The sequence below is a fragment of the Moschus berezovskii genome, chromosome 17, assembly GCF_049115385.1.
Source record: "Moschus berezovskii isolate FMDL1 chromosome 17, NW_MosBer_1.0, whole genome shotgun sequence".
NCBI classification, from domain to species: domain Eukaryota; kingdom Metazoa; phylum Chordata; class Mammalia; order Artiodactyla; family Moschidae; genus Moschus; species Moschus berezovskii.
The window spans coordinates 28,595,193-28,620,490 of record NC_142476.1 but is presented as its reverse complement, the minus strand read 5'-3'; the positions used below and the strand labels follow the sequence as shown (position 1 = coordinate 28,620,490).

Here is a 25,298-nt window from a genome sequence, read left to right as displayed (position 1 = left end):
CCATGGGAAAGTTGCAGAGGCAGCTGCATACAGGGATCCATAAAAACTCAACATGGCCAGTGGGGAGGTGGCTTTGTCCTCTCTACCTGGAAGGGAGTTTGACTTATTCTTGAAGTGGCACTCTGAAAGCTGGCTGTGGGAATGTGGGGCCAGGACTGCTTCTGTGCCTGAAGAGAGAATGGTGGGGAGACAGCCATGCATGGGGCTGTGATCTGAGGGGCCTTCGCTAACCTGCTCCCCTTCCTCCTCCCTGACACCACCAGCAAAATATATGAATTCTGCCATTGAATGGAGACTGAGAGCTCGGGCCTGGCATCCTCCTGCCTGAGCTTAAAACCCTCTAACTGTAACACTTATTACCTGCATGAACTTGGGTTAAGTACTTAGCCCTTCTCGAAGCTAAGTACTTAGCTTCTCGAAGCATCAGTTTTCTCATTCTCAGAATGAGGATAAAATTAGCATTATTGTTAGCATAAACTAGGATTTTTTTTGGTGATGATTAAATGAGAAAAAGGTCCATATAGTCAAAGCTATGGTTTACCCAGTAGTCATGTATGGATGTAAGAGTTGGACCATAAGGAAGGCTTAGCGCTGAGGAATTGATGCTTTTGAGCTATGGTGTTGGAGAAAACCCTTGAGAGTCCCTTGGACTGTAGGGAGATCAAACCAGTCAATCCTAAAGGAATTCAATCCTGAATATTCATTGGAGGGACTGATGCTGAAGCTACAATACTTTGGCCACCTGATGCAAAGAGCCAACACACTGGAAAAGACCCTAATGCTGGGAAAGGTTGAGGGCAGGAGGAGAAGGGGATGACAGAGGATAAGATGGTTGGATGGCATCACTGACTCAATGGACATGAATTTGAGCAAGCTCCAGGAAATGGTGAAGGACAGGGAAGCCTGACGTGCTTCAATTCATGGGGTCACAAAGAGTTGGACAGAACAACAAAAGGAGAAAAAACTATAAAGCCTAACTCAGTGTCTGTCACAGAATAGTTCTCGATAGTTGTTAGCAGCAAGGATATGTGAGAAGGTTACATTGGTTAATGACAATATTTTTAGAAAATGCTTTCACAAGCATTAACACTTTTCAGTTTTCACAACTAAGAAGAATTATCACTCTTTTTAATTAGATGATTGAGGTTCAGAGCAGCTATATGACTTTCCAAGTTTATGTCATAAGAAAAATTAGGAATTTGACTGGGGGATCCAATTTTATTATTTTATTTCATCATTGTTTTATGAAGCCAATTTTATTTCATAACAATATGCTGCTTGCATGCACGCTTAGAGAGGAGGACAGAGCAGTATTAGCTGGGAGAGGGAGGGCACACAGAAGGAAAAATGAAAGAGCATTCAAATCCACATTTTTATGCATGGAGTTAAGTGTTGAAGAGAGGAATCTCTGAGAATAATATCCATAGTTACACTTCACTTACTTTTGGAAGATTATAAATAGAAAACCTCAAGTATCCAGAACATAGAGAAGATGCAAGGGAAAGAGCACTCTTAAAAACTTTAGCTGGGGCTTCCCTGGTGGTCCAGTGACTAAGCCTTTGCACTCCCAGTGCAGGGGACCTGGTTCAACCCCTGGTCAGGGAACTAGATCCCACATGCTGCAACTAAGAGTTTGCATACTGCAATGAAGACTGAAGATCCTACATACAACTAAGAGCTGGTGCAGCCAAATAAATAAATAAATAAATATTAAACACACACACACATGCTCTAACTGGAATCAACCTTCTGAAATTCAAGTAGTGAACCTCAGCGTTGCTGAGAGGTGTCTAGAAACCTCACTCAGCACCAATTTGATCTTTATATGTAATGTTAATAAGTATATCTCCCTAATTCATTGACTAGGTCATAGATTAAAAACAGCGTATTAATTGAAGGGAAAATTGACATATTGACAGTAGATAAGAACTAGCTGGTAGCCTAAGGGGGGAAGAAAAGCAAACTCTTGACAAGCAAAACAAAACTTAAATGACATTAACAGTTTGAGTTGAAGTGTGAATAATCACAACACTCCCTGTGTATCCCTGCCTTATGATGTCCCTGACTATATGATGGCACAACTAGATAACTGAGCCATTAAACAAATTAAACTATATTCACCACACCTTATTAAAGGTACCAGAGATGTTTCAACACATTTTAGTGATATTAATGTCTAAAATTATTTAAAAAGCTGAAAATAAGCACCCTATTTAATTTGTTTCCTGGACCACTTGATGACAAATAAGCTTAGGTTTCATTGTCACTAAAAAGTAATTTGTTTGCATAAATGAATTAGAAAATGTGCTTCTCTTTATATCTACTCCAAGGACTTCCATTTTTTTTTTTGCAACATAACAGACTGATTTAATCCCATATCCCACCTCCATTCCAACCTTCTGGTGGCTCAGTCGCTAAAGAATCCACCTGTAATGCAGGAAACCCAGGTTCTATTCCTGGATTGGTAAGATCCCCTGGAGAAGAAAATGGCAACCCACTCCAGTTTTCTTGCCTGGAAAGTCCCATGGACAGAGGAGCCTGGCAGGGTACAGTCTGTAGAGTTACAAAGAATCAGACATGACTTACGACTAAACAACAACAATGCTGGATAAAATAAACAAGTAGCAAACAAGATTATTATATTTTCATTTTTCTTGGAGTATAGTTACTTTACAATGTTGTGTTATTTTCTGCTATACAGCAAAGGAAATCATATATACAGATAGATCATATATATATATATATATATATATATATATATATATATCACCTCTTTTTTGTATTTCCTTCCCATTTAGGTCACTACAGAGCAAGAGCATTGAGTTGAGTTTCCTGAAACAAATATTGTATATTAATGCATCTTTGAGGAATCTAGAAAAATGGTACAGAAGATTATCAATTGTTATCCAAGCTCTAAAGAAGCTCCAAATCCCCAGGTGATAAAATATAAACTGTAACACAGAGCTAGAGGCCAGACTCATGAGTTAACCCCAGGGCAGGCCATGTGGCTGAACCCACAGAGAAACCCTACCACCTAGGATGTTCGTGCCAAAAGTATGGATGAAGAGGAACTGAAACACAGATTTCTGCGTGAAGGTGTCAGCAGAGTCGGTTCCTTCCAAGGCTTCTGGTGGTTTACTGACAATCGTTGGTGTTCCTCGTGGTGTAGAAACATCACCCCAATTTCTGCCCTCATTTTACATGTGTTCTCCTTGTGTGTGTGTGTGTGTGTATCCCATTTCCTCTTTCTCTTTTTTAATTGTATTTATTTATTTGGCTGCGTTGTGTCTTAGCTGTGGCACGTGGGATCTTTATTGCAGCGCACAGACTGTCTCGTTGTGGCATGTGGGCTCAGTCAGCTTGCAGGGTTAGTTGCTCTGCAGCATGTGGGTCTTAGTTCCCCAATCAGGGATTGAACCCTCATCCCCCTGCATTGCGAGGCGTCTTCTTAACCACTGGACCACTAAGACGTGCTCCAAATTTCTTCTTTTTGTAAGGACACCAGTCCCATTAGTATTAGGTCACCCTACTTCCTTCCGATCTCATCTTCACTTGTACAGTTACATCTACAATATACCTATTTCCAAATCAGGTCACATTCTGAGGCATTGGAGGTTAGGACTCCAACATATGAGTTTAGGAGTGGGAAATAGACACATTCCAGCCCATAGCAGATAATCCACAACGAGGAGGGTGAGCTGACACACATAGTGAGGGACTAGCAGCCCAAGGATGGACCATAGAATGTACTAGAAGAATCTGAACGAAACAAAGCTCTTCACCTCTCTCAAACACGGTCTCCTCAGCATCACAGGGAGGGAGCATCCTCCCCCTAGCATGGCTGTTGTGAGGATCAAGCCAGATAACGTGGAGAAAGCTCCACAAACTGTGGTAACATGAGTTTTCATTTTTATAGTACTAATTAAAAATAGGGTTTCCTGGTGGCTCAAACAGTAAAGAATCTGCCTGCAACGTGGAAGACCTAGGTTCAGTCCCTTGGTTGGAAAGGTCCCCTTGAGAAAGGAATGGCTACCCATTCCAGTATTCTTGCCTGGAGAATTCCATGGACAGTGGAGCCTGACGAGCTGCTAATAGCTCCCATTTATTGAGGGCAATGATAAACTTTGTCTCATTCAAGTCTTACTATAACCTTGTGTGGTAAATATCCTCATTTTATGGGTGAGGACACTGAGGCACAGAGAGGCTCAGTCATCAGCCTGGAGTCACGTGGCTCGTACATGGCAGAGCCAGAGCTGAGACTTTGGCTTGTCAGGGTCCAAACTCTGAGCCTTGGCTTATTCTAAACGTTTCCTGGTATTAGGACTGAGTTCTGGGCAGTGGTAAGGCTGAGGAAGAGGCAAAAGAAAAGAGGTATGTTTTATACTGAGAAGGAAAATGAGGAGAGTAGACAGAGGTTTATTTTAAAAGTAACTAAGCCTGAGGAAAAGGGGGGGAAAAGAGAAATAAAACAATGGATGAGTCCTGGCCCTGGAGGAGGCGTGGAGAGTAATATCATCTGTGCATTGCAGCCTCGAGAGGGCAAGAAGCCTCTGACCCCAGAGCGAGTTAACTGCCTGGAGGCTGAGGTCAGGAAGGCAGGGGAGGCTGCAGAAGGCAGGTAACTTTGACCTGATTTGGAGCGTGTCAGCGGAGAAGGCAATGGCAAGCCACTCCAGTACTCTTGCCTAGAAAATCCCATGGATGGAGGACCCTGGTAGGCTGCAGTCCGTGGGGTCGCTAAGGGTCAAACACGACTGAGTGACTTCACTTTCACTTTTCACTTTCACACATTGGAGAAGGAAATGGCAACCCACTCCAGTGTTCTTGCCTGGAGAATCCCAGGGGCGGGGGAGCCTGGTGGGCTTCCATCTATGGGGTCACACAGAGTCGGACACGACTGAAGTGACTTAGCAGCAGTAGCAGGAGCGTGTCAGAGTACGGGCTCTGTTCTGAATCCCAGCTCTGCTACTCACAAGTTGTATGACCTTGAACAAGTTACTTAATTCTTGAAATATCATTTCTAAAACTTTAAAAAATAATTTTTTTTTTTTGCCTTAACAACCACTTGCCTCTCTATTCTTCCTATAGAACACTCCCTTCTCCCTTTTTCTTCACTAGCTCCCTCCTCCCTCGCAGAGAGAAGTGGGCCTGCTTGCCAGCCATGCGGCAAGGAGTAAAGTGGAGTAGAGCAGTCTTAGCACAGTGGTGATTCCCTTGCTGCTGGTGGGTTTAGGCGTGGAATGAAATCCAAGTCTGGGCAGAGAGATGGGAGGGGAAGCCTGTTCTAGTTCTTCAGGTAAACAATTCCATCATAAAGGAATGTTTTATATACACAATAGAGCTGTCTTCTCCTGCCACTGGACATTCTATGAGGATATGGTGTCTCTAAGTGTGGCAGCATCCTGAAGCCATGACGGTTGTTAATCTGAGCACAAGGCCAAAGAGAATGGCAGAGAAGAAAACTAGAAATAAACTGGACCCTTGATGATTTCATTCTGCAGCAGGTTTTTCTATTATTTACTGGCAAAAACATGATAAATGATTTATTACCTCATAGGTTTGAGTGGGGTAAATGTTGTATTTCCTATAAAATGCTTAGCACTGTGAAATGTTAACAATGATCATTGACAGAACACTTTATTATGGAATTATATACTGCTTTCTTCTTTACTAATACATGTCATATTTCTCCAAATATATATGACAACGTTTTGGCCAGAGTCAAAGACTGCATTTTTGGTGCTCAGTTGCCAAACACAACACATAGTAGATGTCTAATGTCTGTTTTAGAATCTATGTATCTAGTCCTCTAAATGTCACCCCGATAGACAATATAATCCAGGTGCTCTTGTTAGTTAGTTGGGTGGAGATCCTGTTCCCAAGGTGTCTTTTTTTTTTTTTATTTTTTTTCCAGGATGTTTTATTTTGCTACTGGGCAGTAAATTCCTAAAGAATTTAAGTAATTTGAAAAAAAGGGGAACATGGCAGACCTTTCTAAATCTAGAAGTCTCCAGAATCACAGGCTTTCAGGGCTGGAGAGGACCTAGGAATCACCTGACCCATCTTCTTCATTTTACGACTGAGACCCAGAAAATTCCTTATGGTCACACAGCTAGAGGCTGGGTCAGGACAGGAACGCAGCCCCCAGACTCTGCCTCAATCCCCTTCCATTGTATGTCATTAGTTTCTCGACTTTCTCCAGAGTCAGCTTCTCTTACAAGCTGAATAAGGGAGAAGCCTTCTCCCCAGAGGCTGTTTGGGCTGCCAGGAATCTGTGGGAATCCGTGGGAATCTGTGCATCCACTTCCTACCAAGGTCATTCTGCAGAGTCATTGCCAGCGACCAGGTGGCCTGGCATGAGATCTGAGACTCGGCATCCTTTGCTGTCTGTCTGCAAACATCAGCCCCTCATCCTCCAGGGGTCACCAAGGGCCAGGAACTGGGAAGAAGCTTGTCCCTGGCCACGCACTGGTTGGACCCTAGTGTGGAAGGCTGGTGACAAGGGCCATGCAAACAGCACAGCACATATAGGCTGGGCAGCCATCCATGATTTAGGAGCTCCTGAAGGACCTTTGTTCCAGTCTGTCCCAGTCTGACTCTGTACATGGCCTAGCCTTACCCTCACCTCCACCCCCACCCACATCCCACACACATTCATAGTTTTATTCATGCCCTGTTCCATGAATGAGTGCTCCTACCTACTCTCAGTTGTTCCCAGCCCCAAGTTGTTGGCCAGTTCAGTTTCAGTGCAAATGGCTTCTCCTCCCTCAGAATTAACCAGACCCTTCTTGCTATTCCCACCATACTTGGTTTATTTCACCTCTACAAAGTTTAATTCAAGATAGCTATAGTTGGATCTTTTCTACTAGATCAGTACTTCTCAAGGCAGGTGCTATGTCTTACTTATCTTTGTAATACTAGCTTTTGGTATAGTGTCTGGCTGATTATAGCTGGTTAATACACATTTGTTAAAATGAAATGGATTAAGGCATTGGTATTTCTGGGGTGTTTCCCTTAAGTCTAAGTATGTGATTTGGGCAGTATTAGAGTACTATTTAGCTGAGATGGTGGAAAGTAGGTTGGGGCAGGGCTTAGGGCTCACAGGAAGACAGGATAAATCCTGAGTGGGACCAGCACCTCAGTTTTGCAGATCCAGAAGTTCACTTTTATCAGTCCGTTTAGGTTCTGAAAGACTAATGGACATTTACAAACCAGAAGGCCAAATATGTTCATTAACATTAAAGGATATGTCATTCCAGGGACTGAATTACTTGTGCCTGCCTATGAGACACCCCATGCCCCCCACCACCCATCCACACTCCACCCCCACCCTGCTCCTCACCTGAGATCACAGTAGCAAGGGATATGTTAGTTCAGAACGCTGACTCAGGACACAGATAACTAAATGTACTCATGGAGAAAATAAAGCAGGTAAAGGAAAGGCTTGATAAATTGTCCCTTCTCCAAAAAGATTTCACTTCTTTAATATAGTATGGATTTCCTCCCCGATCCAGTCTTTCTCCTTGGTTAGCACTGGATAAAGACAGATACATTCCTGCTTCTAAGTGTCTGTGTTCCTGGAGTCCATATTGACTAGCCACTCCAGCCAACTTCAGTCAACACATCCTTTTACCAGGAAGCCCAGCCTGATCTCATTAGAACCTTTTCCAGCTGCATTCCCTTCTTGAGGGTGCATTCAAGTGAGCGTTTTAATGGTGGATGTGTGTGGGGATGGGATGCTTCTGCTCTTTTGACGCTGGCTCTAACTGTCCCCCAATTCTGAGGATGCCTCACTTGGCCTTTCCTCTTAACAAGATGGCTGAGGGGTTGGGCAGGGTGGGGCAGACCAAGATCCAACTTGTGGACCAGCCGGAGTACTTGTGGCCTTGGGGCCGTCAGTCGAGGGGGCTGACTGGGAAAGAGGCTTCCCCCGCTTCCTGCCCCTTTTGCCTGATGCTGGTCTGGGGGTTCTCTAGCTTCTTCTTGAAAGCTGGTGACTGAGTATCTCAGCATATACTGTTACCCACTCACCAGTCACCATGTGACATCCTGTGGGTCACTTCTCTCGGCTTCAGTTTCTTCCTCTAAGAAAAAAAGGACGTGGAGGAAATAGACCCTGTGGTCTCATCCAGCTCTGAGGTTAACAGCTTAAGGTACCTTATGTTTATGACTTGCTTTAAAATGAACTAATTCGTGGAATCCTCACAATTACAGTTCCACATCTACTCATGAGGAGAATAAGTCTTAGAGAAGATACATACCTTGTTTTAAACATCTGCCCAGCAATTAGCCAAACTAGGTTGTGTCCACCTTGTTTGTCTTGCTTCTGCAGGGTTCTCTGTGTTCTCCCCCACCTTCTCCATCTCGCTTTCTCTCCTCCACCCTCCCTTCCCTCTCCCTCCCCAACCCATCCCCCTCTCAGCCGCCTTCCTGTCCGTCCTCCTTTTTTCTCCTGCATGCCAGCCTTTCTTGGTAAGATACTTTCAAATTATGCTTTTATGAAGATGTTACCCACACTCCTGTGGGCATCTGTGGGTCAGTGAGGGTGGGAAGATAGCTTCCAGGTGTGACCTGATGACCAGAGTGGTGTTTTCTAATCTAGGGCAACAGTTTCCAAGCATCAGCTAAAAGATAGCCTGCACTGGGATCACCAGTGTCGGGAGAGGGCATGTGACTCAAACTGCGGATTCCTGGACCCCAACTTAGAGACTATTCAGTAGAGTCACTCTGAGTACCCTGCATTTAAAAAATTTATTTATTTGTTTGTGACTGTGCTGTGTGGGCTTTTATCTAGTTGCAGCTGCTGCTGCTGCGTCACTTCAGTCGTGTCCGACTCTGTGTGACCCCATAGACGGCAGCCCACCAGGCTCCCCCGTCCCTGGGATTCTCCAGGCAAGAACACTGGAGTGTGTTGCCATTTCCTTCTCCAATGCGTGAAAGTGAAAAGTGAAAGTGAAGTCGCTCAGTTGTGTCCGACTCTTAGCGACCCCATGGACTGCAGCCTACCAGTCCATGGGATTTTCCAGGCAAGAGTACTGGAGTGGGGTGCCATTGCCTTCTCCATCTAGTTGTGGCAAGCAGAGGCTATTCTCTACTTGTGGTGCACAGGCTTCTCATTGCTGTGGCTTGTCTGGTTGCAGGGCATGGGCTCTAGAGCATGAGGGCTTCAGTAATTGTGGCTCCTGGGCTCTTAGAGTACACGTTCAATAGCTGTGGCACACAGGCTTATTTGCTCCATGGCATATGGTATCTTCCCAGACCAGGGATCGAACTCATGTTTCTCTGCATTGGCAGGCGGATTCTTTACCTCTGAGCCACTAGGGAAGCCCTGAATATTCTCTCTATATTTTTAAAAAGCACAGTACTCTACATTTCAGTGAAGTTCTTCTTTAGTGATTCTGATGTGTAGCAAGACGCATGCTCTACTGTTGAGACCTGTGCCCATTAGACTGTGTCCCTGGGAGCAAACCATCGAGTAGCCAGGCATGCACAGTAGTTCTAGGAGTGTTGCCTCAGGCAGAGGCCTCGCCTGCGGGTCACAGAGCATCGGCGAGCAAGTCTTGTGCCTGCTCTTCCCCCATCGTTGGTGGGGGCCCCGTCAGTGCTATAATAGAGGGGGGCTCGTGGTTTCTACCACACTTGGACAAACTGAATCTCCTGATTTGCAGTTCATCCATTTTTGGCTAAAAACTCCAAACCAGAGGTATCCTTCTTGATGACACTTCCTTCTCTCTTAACAGTTGTCACCCTGTTATTGACTAGAGAGGAATAAGAGGAAAGCAACTTTCACTCACATCCCTCTAATAGAACATGAGATTCCTAATGGGCTTAGTTTACTAATTAAATTCATTTTCTAATTAAATACCAGAACATTCCCCCTGAGATCTCTAGGTTCTGACAGCCAGAATTTGGAAGAATCTTTGAGGCCATCTCGTCTACCTCTCACTAAGGCGCCCTTACTGCCTACTGTTGAAAGAAAAACATTTTTTGAAGGTGAGCTCTGTACTGTATCAGAGTATAGAGTACAGATTCTTTGCTGGATCATACTCCACCCTTGGTTTACACCATGTGCTCTCAAAGGGTGCACTTCACCCCAGAGGAATTAAAAATGTGTGCCTTTAGATGTTACAATGACTTGTGGCTTTCCAAAGGGCCATAGGACATAAAAATATAGACAGTATATCTAGGTATTAAGTTTTCATGAAGGGATTATAAGGGAACATACGTTGAAAAGCTTTCTTAGGGAGGACAAAAAAAAGAAAAGGGTTGAAAAACATTGGTTTATACAAAAGGAGTCTGTGTCTCTGAGAAGTTATAATTATGCCATGTCTTCCATGTCCCTTCATTCTACCTCTTCTGTGTTTAATTAAGGACAAATGGAACTCACAAAAGTCAGTCTCTCTAGTCCTTCATTGGGAATGATCCCATTTTCCCTGACTTCTACAGCTGGAGTGAGCTCTCTTCCAATTGCATATTCTGGTCATTTGTTCACTCATTTGGTATTTCACTCTTAGCATTAGTGACCTAGTATGTATCATTTGTATGTATCCATTCTGTCTTTATAACTAAATTATAAGCATTTTATGGTAGAGACCATGTGTTTATGTGATAATTTATTCACGTATTCATTCATCCATCAAACAACCATTGAGTATCTTCAGGCATGGAGCTGGATCCTAAAGAGACAAAACAGGACTTCCCAGGTGGTCCAGTGATTAAAGAATCCACCTGCCAATGCAGGGGGCTCTTCCTGGCCTTGGAAGATATCAGTTTCTGAGGGGCAACTCAGACACACACAATTCTGTGCACTGAAACTTCTGAACTTGTGAGCTGAAACTACTGAAGTCTGCACACCTAGAGCCCATGCTCTATATCAAGAGAAGCCACTGCAGAGAGACGCCCGTGCACCACAGCTAGAGAGTAGCCCCCACTTGCCACAACTAGAGAAGGCATGTGTACAACAGTGAAGACCCAGCACAACCAAAGATAAGGAAATAAATAATAAAATTTTTTAAAAATAAAGGATAAAACAGGCCATGGTTTCCGGCTTCAAAGACTTCCCAGGAAATAAGGACTGCTGAAACAGCGTGACAAGCGTAACTATGGAGATGAGAAGATGTTGCATGAGTGGTATCCTTCCCAGCTGTGAGGAAGCAGTGTTTGAGTTGAACTTTGAAGGAAAGGCAGAGTTTCTCAGGTAGAGAAAAAATATGTAATAGGAAGTCCATTGTGTACTGAGATGGAATCTTCTGATATGCCTGGAGACAATGGTATATGTGGGAAGAGACTGGAAATGAGGCCAAGGCAAAACATGAGGGGCCTTGAAGCCCATTCTAAGGGCATGGATTTTATCCACAAGTCATGGGATGCCACTAGAGAATTCAAAGTAACCAGTGCATGATTTGGTCTTTATTCCCCAAGCCTCACTATGGTTGCAATGTAGATAGAAATTGATGAGGATTGGAACCTGGTCAAGAGATACTGCAACAATGCAGGGTTGGTGATCCCTGAACAAATGTGGTGGGTAGGTTTGGACTAGAAGGAACAGACCGGAAAAGTTACTTAGGAAGGAGAATCTAGAGAACTTGTTGATGAATTTGGGTTGAATGAAAATTGATACCAGCACTTTGAAGGGACATTTATCACTATTAAAACCAAGAAAGGGAATGCTCATCTATGACTCAGAAAGTCATTTATGGTTATCTACCCTAAAGAAAAATAGCTTCTCAGCATTATGTGTTTTTTTTTTAATAAATTAGTTAATTTTTGGCTGCACTGGGTCTTTGTAGGTGCGCACGGACTTTCTCTAGTTGGAGCAAGCAAGAGCTGCTCTCTAGTTGAGGTGCGCAGGCTTCTCACTACAGTGGCTTGTCTTGTGGAGCACAGGCCTTAGGGCACCCAGGCTTCAGTAGTTGCAGTTCAGCAGTTGTGGCTTGCGGGCTTGGTAGCTGTGGGCCATGGGCCGAGTTGGCCCCAAGGCATATGGAATCTTCCTAGACCAGGGATCAAGTGCCCATTCCTTGACTGATCTGTCACTAGGAAAGCAGAATCTATTAATAGATGACAGCTCCCACTTTAATGAGATGGTTTGAGGGGGACACTTCTCAGAAGAGGGAAGCTTTCATAAACAAAACAGCAATAGATTTATACCATGACAATTCAATTAGGAAAGGCATTTAGAAAAGACAAAAATATATCTAAAAGGACATAAGTTTTTTATTATTTACAGATATGATGGCCTAAGAGCATTTGGAAATTAGTAAGAATAGTGTGTAAATGCAAAAAAATGATTAATATAAAGATCAATATAATATTATAGTTTCTTATATCAGTAAAAGTAAAATGGAAGATCTATTCATAGTAGCAACAAAAGATAAATAAACCAATATGGAAATCTACAGGATCAATAAAAAATGTCATTAATTTGAGACATCCCTTGTATTTGACTGTTATAAAGGAAAATATGACCATCACCACTCTAAATGAATGCTATTTCATGAGAGAAAATATGTTTTTTGAACTTTTTATTTTGTATCAGGGTATAGCCAATTAATATGGGCTTCTCAGGTGGCACTAGTGGTAAAGAACCCACCTGCCAATGCAGGAGACATAAGAGACATGGGTTCAATCCCTAGGTTGGGAAGATCCCCTGGAGGAGGGCATGGCAACCCACTCCATTATTCTTGCCTGGAGAATCCCATGGACAGAGGAGCATGATGGGCTACAATCCATCAGGTTGACAAGAGTCGGACACAACTGAAGCGACTTAGCATGCACACATAGCCAGTTATCAATGCTCGGATAGTTTCAGGTGAACAGTGAAGGGACTCAGCCATAAATATACATGTATCCATTTCCCCCCAGATATCTCTTACATCCAGGCTGCCACATAACACTGATCAGAGTTACATATGCTATACCATAGATCCTTGTTGGTTATCCATTTTAAATATAGCAGTGTGTTACATGACCGTACCAATCTCCCTATCCCTTCCCCTTGGCAACCGTAAGTCGTCTTCTGAGTCTCTTTCTGTTGTGTAAGTAAATTCATTTGTGTCATTTCTTTTTAGATTCCACATTTAAAGGATCTCACAAGATGTTTTTCCTTCTCTGTCTTACTTCATTTAGTATGACACTCTTTATAGGTCCTCCGTGTTGCTGCAAATGTCACTACTTCATTCTTTTTAATGGCTGAATAATATTCCATTGTATATATGTACCACATCTTCTTTATCCATTCCTCTGTCGATGGACATTTAGGTTGCTTCCATGTCTTGGCTATTGTAAACAACGTTCCAGTGAACACTGGGGTGCGTGTATCCTTTCAGATCATGTTTTTCTCTGGATATATGCCCACGAGAGGAATTGCAGGGTCTTATGGTAGCTCTCTTTTTAGTTTTTTAAGGAACCTCCATACAGCTCTCCATAGTGGCTGCACCAATTTGCATTCCCACCAACAGTGTAGGAGGGTTCCCTGTGAGAGAAAATATTTGATGATTAATTCACATGAAGTTACTAACTTAATAGGATCTTCTTTGTTATAAGTACTTATATTTTACTCAGTGATTCTCAAAATTTAGTATGCATAAGAAAATTACCTGGGCTTCCCTGGTGGCTCAGTGGAAAGAATCCAGCTGCCAGTGCAGGAGACATGGGTTTGATCCCTGGTCTGGGAAGATGCCATGGAGCAACTAAGCCCATGCACCACAGGAGCACAGGAGCCTCCACTACTGAGCACATGTGCTGCAACTACTGAAGCCTGCATGCTCTAGAGCCTGGTTCCACAAGACACTTCAATGAGAAGCATGCACACTGCAACTCAAGAGCAGCCCCTGCTCTCTCCAACTAGAAAAAGCCGCATGGCCAAAAACAAATAAATGAATACAAATTGTTTTGAAAAAGAAAATTACCTAGGAGTTTTTACTGAAATGCTTTTTGCAAGAGATTTCAAATCAGTACCTCTGCATAGTTAAGTGCTGCACTCAGTATGCCAGCACATGTGGAAAACTCAGCAGCGGCCACAGGACTGGAAAAGGTCAGTCTTCATTCCAGTCCCAAAGAAGGGCAATGCCAAAGAATGCTCAAACTACCGCACAGTTTCACTAATTTCACATGCTAGCAATGTGATGCTCAAAATCCATCAAGCTAGGCTTCAACAGTGTGTGAACTGAGAATTCCCAGATATACAAGCTGGATTTAGAAGAGGCAGAGGAACCAGAGGTCAAATTCCAAGCATCAGTTGGATCATAGAAAAAGCTAGAGAATTCTCGAAAAACATCTATTTCTGCTTCATTGACTACGCTAAAGCTTTTGACTGTGTAGATCACCACAAACTGTGGAAAATTCTTAAAGAGATGGGAATACAAAACCACCTTACCTGCCCCCTGTGAAACCTATATGCAGGTCTAGAAGCAACAGTTAGAACTAGACATGGAATAACAGACTGGTTCAAAATTGGGAAAGGAGTATGTCAAAAGGAGTGTGTCAAAGCTGTGTATTGTCACCCTGCTTATTTAGTTGTATGCAGAGTACATCATGTGAACTGCCAGGTTGGATGAAGCACAGGCTGGAATCAAGCATGCAGGGAGAAATAATAACCTCAGATACGCAGATGACACCACTCTTATGGCGGAAAGCGAAGAGGAACTGAAGAGCCTCTTGATGAAAGTGAAAAAGGAGAGTGAAAAAGCTGGCTTAAAACTCAACTTTCAAAAAACTATAACCATGGCATCCAGTCCCATCACTTCATGACAAATAGATGGGGAAATAATGGAAACAGTGAGAGACTTTCTTTTCTTGGGCTCCAAAATTGCTGTGGATGGTAACTACAACCATGAATTAAAGGACACTTGCTCCTTGAAAGAAAAGCAACGACAAACCTAGATGGCATATTAAAAACCAGAGACATCACTTTGCCTGCAAAGGTTCTTGTAATCAAAGCTGTGGTTTTTCCAGTAGTCATGTACAGATGTGAGCGCTGGACAATAAAAATTACTGAGCGCTAAAGAATTGATGCCTTCAAACTGTGGTTCCGGGGAAGACTCTTGAGAGTCCCTTGGACCGCAAGGAGATCAAACCAGTCAATCCTAAAGGAAATCAACCCTGAATATTCTTTGAAAGGACTGATGCTGAAGCTGAAGCTCCAATACTTTGGCCACCTAATGCAAAGAGCCAAATCATTGAAAAAGACCCCAGTGGTGGGAACGATTGAAGGCAGGAAGAGAAGGGGTTGACAGAGGATGAGATGGTTGGATGGCATCACTGACTCAATGGACATGAGTTTGAGCAAGTTCTGGAGATGGTGAAGGACAGAGAAGCCTGGCAAGCTGCAGGGGTCGCAAAGAGTCGGACATGACTGAGCAACTGAGCAACAACAACAAAACCTCTACATAGAACCTATTTGCCTATATTTGAAAAAACACTGAAACTCAAAGGAAGGAACCTCAAGTGGTGGCACTTTAGGTCTATCTGGAGATAAGCAGAAGAGATTCTCAGGAGTGATCATTTTTCTGGTCATCCTCAAATAATATCAGAGTAATTGGGCTGTGTATGTTTACTTGTGAGTCTTAACTATTTATACCCAGAAGAGCACATTTGTTCCTAGTATTTGTGTGAAGTTATATATGAGGATGTTTACCTATATTGTGTGTTCTCCCTGCTTTCTCTGAGTACTTCCTGACATTCTGTGAATTGGGGAAGGAAGTAAGGAAGGTAGAAATGAGAAATCTGAAGCATAGTCTTTGAGAAGGGAAGTTGCCCAAGCACTGTGCTGGATAATGTGTTTATTTCTTCATCTGGCAATGGTTGATCAGCTATCAATGAACCAGAGCAAAAGACAAGAACGGAAACCAGGACACCCACCCCACCATGAGATTGGGTTTTTTCCAAGATCATTTTCCTTCTGTATGTGGATGCTGTGAGCTGAATAGAGAATATAAGTAGACTTCAAGAAGTCTACAGGCTCCCTGCAGACTCTGGAGCCTGACGTGACCACACCTGAGCCTCTTGTCTCTGCCTGTGGTCAGTTTCATGGGAGGCTTCGAGGGTCATCTGTTCCCAGGACTGTCTATCTTATTCTATGGACTTTATCACGCACGGCTCATCTCCAAGGCCTTGATATGCAACCGTCCTGTCCAGTATCCACCACGCCGTCCCTGGAGCCAAGGAAGATGGGCGAGGCTGCGGCAAATACACTATGTCGGGCTGGTGAAGATATTGAGCAGCTTTATTTTAGTGGCCCAAGAAATGCATAACATTCAAGGGCAGTTTGTACTTATCAGCAAGATACTTCATCAGAGAAACTTTTTTTACAACAAACAGTGGCAGCATCTTACTTTCTACGTGACCTTCTTCCTGAGCGGATGTGTAGACGTGGTAAGCCAGAACATGTTGCCCCAAAGGGCTCCTGCCCTGGAGCAAGGCACCCAAGCGCTGAGCATGTTTCTAATTCTGACCCTGATGGTGTCTCACTTGGAGGACACAGAAGGAGTGGAGCTACACAGTCACATCCTGTTCATCCAGGTCTTGTTCCTACTGCTGCTGGTGGGGATCGCAGAGCTGTGGGCTCCCAACTCACTGCGGTTCTGGGTGATGAAGGCTCTTTTGTATATGATTGCAGGCTCTTGGCTGATTCAGATAGGCTTTATGCTGTTCAAACCAATCTCTGGCCACAAATGGATGGATGATGACAAAAATGATATTCTATTTGTTACCACCTTCTTCTGCTGGCACGTGGTTTCCCTTGCCATGCTGATGATCTGGATCTATGGCTTTTCCTTTTGGTGGTATCATTACGTTTCAGGTCAGTTCAGTCACTCACTCAGTCATGTCCGACTGTTCGCGACCCCATGAACTGCAGCACGCCAGGCCTCCCTGTTCATCACCAGCTCCCGGAGTCCACCCAAACTCATATCCATCGAGTCGGTGATGCCATCCAACCATTTAATCCTCTGTTGTCCCCTTCTCCTCCTGCCCTCAATCTTTCCCAGCATCAGGGTCTTTTCAAATGAGTCAACTCTTTGCATCAGGTGGCCAAAATATTGGAGTTTCAGCTTCAACATCAGTCCTACCAATGAATACCCAGGACTGATCTCCTTTAGGATGAACTGGTTGGATCTCCTTGCAGTTCAAGGGACTCTCAAGAGTCTTCTCCAATACCACAGTTCAAAAGCAGTTCTTCTGTGCTCAGCTTTCTTTATAGTCCAACTCTCACATCCATACATGACTGGAAAAACCATAGCCTTGTCCAGATGGACCTTTATTAGCAAAGTAATGTCTCTGCTTTTTAATATGTTGTCTAGGTTGGTCATAACTTTCCTTCCAAGGAGTAAGCGTCTTTTAATTTCATGGCTACAGTCACCATCTGCAGTGATTTTGGAGCCCCCAAAAATAAAGTCAGCCACAGTTTCCAGTTTCCCCATCTATTTGCCATGAAGTGATGGGACCAGATGCCATGGTCTTCGTTTTCTGAATGTTGAGCTTTAAGCCAACTTTTTCACTCTCCTCTTTCACTTTCATCAAGTGGCTCTTTAGTTCCTCTTCACTTTCTGCCATAAGTTTGCTGATGCCCAAATCTGGTGAGCCTGGAATGGTTCCTGCCACCTGCACACTCCGCAACATCTGGAGGAGAAATTGAGGGAAGAGAAGCTGTGAGAGAGGAAGACCGGTGTCTTTCCTTCAGAAGTGCCAAGGGCGTATGACTCTCTCCTCTTCAGGCTTCTCGCAGTCTTGTTTGCTAAGCAGTGAGCAGAGAAAAGGCAAGTGAAGCCTAAGAGGCCTGTTGCTGTGATCTACGCTTTCAACTCCGCAAGTATTTCTCCCATCTCACCTCAGCTTCAGCCAAAGTGTCTGCTTGCTGTGCTCCTCTCTGTATTCCTCACCCCCCGCAACCCAATAGAATGTGAAAATAAATGTACTATATCCTGCCTTTGGGTTTTTATAAATATCCCTCACCCACCACATAGAATATCTACCACTGGTCACTGACATTTAGTAATTAAAATGATTTACAGTCTTTAGTGCAGCATAATAATTTACCTATCATAAAACTACCCCCTCAGCTACCCCCTCATCCTTTCTCTTTCTCAATCGCTTCAATACTCATACTAAATCTGAACTGATATTTTGACCATCTAGAACTCACAGAACTGTTATCGAGGCCTTTCTTTTGATTACTTTATGGTTTATCAAATAGAAAGTCAGATGCTTTTTTTTTAAGCTTTGTTGAGATGTACTTAATATACTGGGAAAGGTTGGGGGCGGGAGGAGAAGGGGACAACAGAGAATGAGATGGCTGGATGGCATCACCAACTCTGTGGACATGAGTTTGAGTGAACTCCGGGAGTTGGTGATAGACAGGGAGGCCTGGCGTGCTGTGATTCATGGGGTCGCAGAGAGTCGGACACAACTGAGCGACTGAACTGAACTTAATATACCAAAAAAAAATTGGACATAATGTATACATTTTGATGAGTTTGGCATAAATATATTGTGATACCATCCAACAGCAACCCACTCCAGTATCCTTGCCTGGGAAATCTCATGGACAGAGGAGCCTGGAGGGCTGTAGTCCATGGGATCACAAGAGTTGCATATAGCAATTAAACCACCATCACCAAAGTCCATCAAGGCAGTCTCCTCTGCAGGGTCTAGTAGAACAGAGCAGAAGCCTGCACATAGTGAGGGCTCAGAAGGGTTTGCCTGCTTCCAGAATTTCTCCACCCCCATCTCACCCAGTGTAGTGTCTGCCAGATTCTTCTACCTGGGTAGATCAACCAATTGCTCCATACACACCTCAACCGATTTCCAAGTAAGACTTACCAGGACCCACTCCTTTTGGGGTTGTCTCATATAAAATGAAATTGAGTGGCTTATTTATTCTACCCACTTTCCCCCCCCCTTTTCTTTTTAATCCTCACAAATATTGTATGAGGTAGGCTTATAGATGATAACCTAAAACTCAAAAGTCTTAACAAACTGGCTTAAGTTAGCTAGACATTTAGCCATGTCACATAACGCTAATAGCTGCATGTCAAAGGGAATTCTGAGGAGTAGAGTTAAATTATTGGGAACTTGTAAAAGAATGTCTTAAGCCCACCCATCCGGATCTCTCCCTCCCATCCCCAGAGTATGGAGAATCTAAGCTTCCTTCATTCATGGTCATGGTTAAAATATCTGTGCTTAGATGGAGTGAGGTTGGGGCAAGGATTCTAGAGAGTCATTATCCTTCCAGTTTCCCCCTTACTTCCAATTCCTAGGAAAACTAGATAGAGCCTTTTTCCTTTGGTTCTGCCTTATTCTTCCTTGTTAATTTTCTTGTTCAAAAGTTAAGGAGTAAGGACTTCCCTGGCAGCCCAGTGGTTAGAACTTCACCTTCCAGTGCAGGGGATGCAGTTCGATCCCTGGTGAGGGAACTGGAGTCGCACATGCCTTGCCACCAAAAAAAAAACAAAAACAAAAACACCAGAAACAATATTGTAACAAATTCAATAAAGCCTTAAAAAAAAGTTAAGGTGTAGCAGGGGTAAATTGTCTCGCTGTTACAAGCTTCTGCCCTCTGCTTTTAGGGGCTTGTGAGCATTCTGAGAATTGCAAAGGAAGGGGGTACTTTCAGTGGCATTTACAGGGGGCTCGGCGCTGTCTCAGGATGAGGGGGCGGGCTGGTATGCGTGTGCTGAACATCCACTGTGCAAGCAGGGATTAGCTCTCCCTCAGAAGCTCACACCTTTCATGGGTGGGATGATCTGGTCACCATGTTGCTCCACACGACAGGTGAGCCATGATTCCCGCCTGCCCCCACCAGGTGGAAATACAATAAAATATTCTCCAGGCACTAGTCCAGTTCTGTGCGTCTCCTTGCTCCTGGTAGGCCGTGGAGCTCCGCACTTACCCCTGGAGGCTCTGCCCTCTTCCTGGTTGTCACCTCCGGGTCCCTTCGCTTTGGTTTTCACCCACAACCTTGGGTATCTTTTCAGGCCTCGTCCAGCCCTGCAGCTCCTCCTTCCCGTGGCCTCGCTCATACTCCTTCGCCTTGGGGTGGGGATAGTAGGGAGTCTGCTTTTCATCTACACTCCTTCCTAATGATTTAGCAAAACTCTATTTTCCACTTCATTTAGGCCTGCTCTTTTTTTCATATTGCAAGTGTATTTTTAACCTAAAAACTAATTTTTTTCCCATTACAATATGACCTCATCTTGCACCAATGCTTTCACTAATTAAGAGAAAAGGGCAGACAAGAAAAGCCCAGATATTAATATGTTAAGGTATTTTTCTCTATACAAATATAAAATTTTTCTCTATATAAATATAAAAGGTGGAGAGATACCAAAGCCACATTTTGATGTCTCTCTTCTGAGTTTCTCAGATATTTCTCTTCTGAGTACTTTTGAGGTCAGATACTGATGAGCTCATTTCTTACAGTAAATTAATGCCTCAAATATTTTTATGTCTCACAACATGTATCTCTGAGGGGAAATAATAAATATTAGCAGGGGCCTTCAAACCACAAAGGATTATTACTGAGGCCTGATAAAATGGAATGGGCAGACCTGCTGTTCAGGTGATAAGAAACTTTCTGTATTCCTCTTATCATGGTAGGTACGAGCACTCTGACAGTAACCCTAATCACAGCGAAATGCAAAATCAACTGAAAAGAAATGTGGAAAAAATAAAAGACTCAAATAGAATTTTGGAGAGAAAGGTGTAATCTTTAGCATTGTCCACCAGAGGGCACCATCTTTCCATGAGCTGGGAAAGGGATACTTGCTCTCTCTACTATAATGGCAACCCACTCCAGTATTCTTGCCTGGAGAATCCCATGGACAGAGGAGCCTGGCGGGCTATAGTCCATGGGGTCACAAAGAGTCGGACACGACTGAGTGATTAACACACACATCAATTTAAAAGAAACGAGGGAGGTGTAAAGAAAAAGGTAGAAAAATGTATAAGCTAGGTGTTTTCCAAGCATCTAGTAAGCATCAGTTAATTCAGTTCAGTTCAGTCGCTCAGTCGTGTCCGACTCTCCGCGACCCCATGAATCACAGCACGCCAGGCCTCCCTGTCCATCACCAACTCCCGGAGCTCACTCAAATTCATGCCCATCGAGTCGGTGATGCCATCCAGCCGTCTCATTCTCTGTCGTCCCCTTCTCCTCCCGCCCCCAATCCCTCCCAGCATCAGAGTCTTTTCCAGTGAGTCAACTCGTTGCATGAGGTGGCCAAAGTACTGGAGTTTCAGCTTTAGCATCAGTCCTTCCAGTGATCACCCAGGATTGATCTGTCTCCTATTAAACTTAGATGTGTGGACATGAATAAGCATAGATTCAACATAGATGTAGGGTATTTATGTATAGATCTATATACGTAGATACACAGGTAGATGGATATATAGACATAGGGATATCTATGTAGACATATATAGATACAGGTAGCTGTATATATTTATCTGTATACATAAATATATAGATATATATGTGTGTGTCTCAAAAATATAGCAGTGTCAAAATGTGTGAGCTAAAATGACTGTTTTTTAAGCAACTCTATAAAAATCATCAAAATGCTTGTTTAGCTCATCACAGAATAGGCATACAATGAATAGTTGACTGAATGTTTCAATAAAGTAGTGTAGGTGTAATGTGGATGAAATGTCAGTTTTGTTCTGATCTGGGTTTTGAGGGATAAGCAGGAGTTTGTTAGAGGAGTTCAGGGCAGGCATGCTGAGGTCGTACATTCCTATACTCAGGAGCCTGGTGGTACGTTTCCAGGGATGGAATTTCATGGCCCGATAGTACCAGAGAAAACTACTGAGTTCCTTCCCCACCTAAGAAAGGTAGTTAGGGAAGAACCCTGCCAATTGTCTTATGGAAAGCTTGATAATTTACTTTTCAGGTTAATAGGCTGTTACAAGGGAGCATGATGCCAACAACAAAATGTTTGGTATTGCTTGTGTTATAATCAGTATTCAATATATTATACATATTAAAAAACTAATTATTAAGCTTTTAAACTTAGCATACAAAAGTGCTTATAAATATAAGTTTACTTTAAATTGCTTTCACTTGTTCCTCATTTTTCAATAAAATCATACTTTGGATAAATTTTCCTAAACAGATACCACTTCCATATTTTGTTAACTAAAATTTCTTAGACATTTCATATTTTGAGTTAAAAATATGATTTCAGAAAAACTTTAAATAGCAGGCAGATTTACAAACCTAACAAAGAAAATTCTCCTAAGAACTTAAAAAGGCTCTTGTAAATTTAATGTCAAACTTTCAAATAAATACAAAACAAAAATTAAGCATTTTATTATATAAAAAACAGCATTCACAAAATAGCACACATTTTTTAAAAGTATGTTTACACGTGTTTCTCAATGTTTAATGTATTCCAAAATGTTTGTAGCCTACCATGTTTCTTCAATCATCAGTTACTTCATTAATCAGTGTAACAGACACACATGCCCACTCATCTTAAGAGAATTCAGGGTGAAGCTCTTGATAGTTTAATAATCACATTTATTCCTTAGATTATCACTTCTTTGGAAAAGAGCTAGCATAACCTGGGCAAAAGAAATTCTTTTAGTTCTCTTCCTAAAAGAGTGGCCTATTCCGCACTGATCTAGACCCACATTCCTTAAGACACTATGCTTTTAGACTTGTCTTCAATAAAGTTATGTAAAGCCACTCTCTACTCTGAATCACTGCCCTACTGTCTTCCTCCGCAGCTCAAGGATGCTGACTACTGGAGCTGTTAGCAACCAAATGGAGTGCTGTTACTCCAGTAATAGCAAGGACTAAAAGCCAAAATGAATTACATGCAGTTAGATTCCTGACCCTTTCAAGACCTTAGAATTCCCAAAGTAAAAGGGTGCCAGACGCCTCCCCTAGTTGTGTGATGATAAGAATCACCCAAGGTGTTCATTCAGTTCAGTTCAGTTCAGTTGCTCAGTCGTGTCCGACTCTCCGCGACCCCATGAACCACAGCACGCCAGGCCTCCCTGTCCATCACCAACTCCCGGAGTTCACTCAAACTCATGTCCACAGAGTCGGTGATGCCATCCAGCCATCTCATTCTCCGTCGTCCCCTTCATTAAACACATACATTACCAGGTCCCTGCTCTGGTAGGAAAGCCTGGGTGAGGTTCAAGAGTTTTGTATATTTTACAAGTTCCTAGATGGTTTTTATTATCAGGCAAATAGAAAATAGATTGTTTTTTAAAAATTATACTTGAGTTCACATCTCAGCTCTAACACTTCCCAGTTGTGTATTGGATCAGATCCAGCTTAACAATGATTTCCCAAAGCTCTGGGCATCTACTTTACTCCAGTAATCTCTTTGACGAAAGTTTGGAAGAGATTCAGTAAATACTTGGAAAGATAATGCAAGGTTCTTCCTAAAGGGCAAAATACTTTTTTTATTTAAGAGCTTCTAGGTCTGACTCAGGATTGAAAATTGGATGAGGGGTCTAGAATTCTACAGGACAGCTCATTTTTTGGTTCGTATTCATATTAATTCTTTCACTCAAATATTTGAGCACTTCCATGTGAAAGAAACTACTCTAGATGTTTGGGATGCGTCAGTAAATAAAACAATTTTTAAAAAATTCCTGCCACCATGGAGTTTATGTTCTCAACCAGCATCTGAGCAAGCTGCCACATATTTTTTTTCCAAGGGACTCTATAATCAATAGCCACCACCAAGAACCTGTGTGTTGGATCATTCTGATATCCACATGCCGTAGCTACTACTATTTTATTTATTTATTTGGCTGTGCTGGGTTCTAGTTGTGGCACATAGGATCTTCTATCTTCGTTGTAGCATACAGGATCTTCAGTTTGCACATGCGAACTCTTAGCTGTGGCATGTGGAATCTAGTTCCCTGATCAGGGATCAAGCTAGAGCCCCTATACTGGGAGCACAGAGTCTTAGCCACTGGACCACCAGGGAAGTCCCCATAGTTACTATTATGATATCAACATATACTTTATCTTTGGTGGTTAGCAGCACCTCCCATTAAAATTGTTGCCAGGATCTTGGCTCCCAGTCCACTGATGCCAAATAGAAATAGACAGAATTTGGAGGAAATAGAAACAAGTATCTTTATTATTTTTGCCAGGCAAAAACGAAGCACAACAGGCTAGCACCTCAATAACTGTGCCACCATCTCTCAGGAATAGGGAAAGGTTTTATATCCTTAAGAAGGTCTTGGATTATTTTTCTCCTGCAAAGTTTCAAAATGACCACAGCTAGCATCAGGCAACTCAGCAACTAGGCCTGGTGTCCCTGAAGTTATCAGCCCTTGACCTTCTTTCTGAAATGCAGAATGCTAGAAGAGAGTGTAGGAGGAGAAGAATGCCAGATGCAGAATATAATCTATATGGAGTCAGAGAGTAATTAGCTTTGTGAAGCTATGTGAAGGACATGTCTAGTTACAAGTGTTTATTAGCAGTAACACTAAAGAATAACCAAAATTGTTTAACTCTTGCAGGCCTGTTTGGTTGGTGTGTGCCAGTGGCCATTCACTCATTTCTGTTTTTGCTCCAACAAAATCAAAGCTAATCTGCAACCACAACATCTTCTTCCAGTCTTTGTGGCCATCTCCAGTCTGCCACTACTGCTGGCACCATCACCAGTGAGCATTTGCTGTCATAGGCACCACCATGCATTATCTCTCCTTGCCCCTGAGCTTTTGAGTCACCCCTTAAAAAGAAGAAGTTCTGGATGGAGGATCTGATTGCTGAATCTAGGACAGGTGTCCAAGTCTTTGCTGCCAGGACAGCAGAGGGGCTGTCTGGTCCCTCAGGCATTTATAATGGGAGACAATCCCTCCAAGACTCACACAATTTTTCATCTCAAATAAGAAGAACAGTCAGAGACGGAGTGACCAAAACAAAACTCCACAAAACCCTAATCAATGCACTTATTCTTGACCCCGTCGACATTCAGGATCCTCTTTGGGCTGATTTATGTGTTTCCCAGGACAGGGTGAGGAGGGATCTAAATGTGGCAAATCAGACCCAAAGCTGGGACTACCCAAAATGATTTGCCTCTCCTTCAAGTGAACAGGAGCTTAGTCTTCAAACCCATTTGAAGGCAATAAAAAATGAGTATCAAAAGTTAATTTCCACATTAAAATATTCTGAACACTTGTCTAACAAGTCGTTCTCTGTGAGTAAATTTATGCTGAGTTCCAAATTTCCAACTTGTGACAAATGTTTTAGACCTTGGTACATAGGGAATATGTTCAGTTCAGTTCAGTCGCTCAGTCGTGTCCGACTCTTTGCGACCCCATGAATCACA

General features: G+C 42.9%; 1 protein-coding gene across 1 annotated transcript; it reads left to right on the top strand.

Annotated features, from left to right (window-relative positions):
• The first annotated feature begins 16,029 nt into the window (after nt 1–16,029).
• On the top strand, nt 16,030–17,745 carry LOC148775098 (transmembrane epididymal protein 1-like). The gene is made up of 2 exons (XM_088844919.1): nt 16,030–16,801; nt 17,726–17,745. The coding sequence occupies exons 1-2, from the start codon at nt 16,030–16,032 to the stop codon at nt 17,743–17,745; spliced, it is 792 nt and encodes a 263-aa protein (XP_088701045.1).
• Nucleotides 17,746–25,298: the final 7,553 nt, after the last annotated feature.

What these genes read in the sequence shown, in the direction of transcription:
- LOC148775098 (XM_088844919.1), top strand. Translation starts at nt 16,030, where the DNA reads ATGGGAGGCTTCGAGGGTCATCTGTTCCCAGGACTGTCTATCTTATTC. An exon ending in GTGGTATCATTACGTTTCAG is followed by an intron (nt 16,802 to 17,725) that starts GTCAGTTCAGTC and finishes GGCTTCTCGCAG; the next exon opens with TCTTGTTTGCTAAGCAGTGA.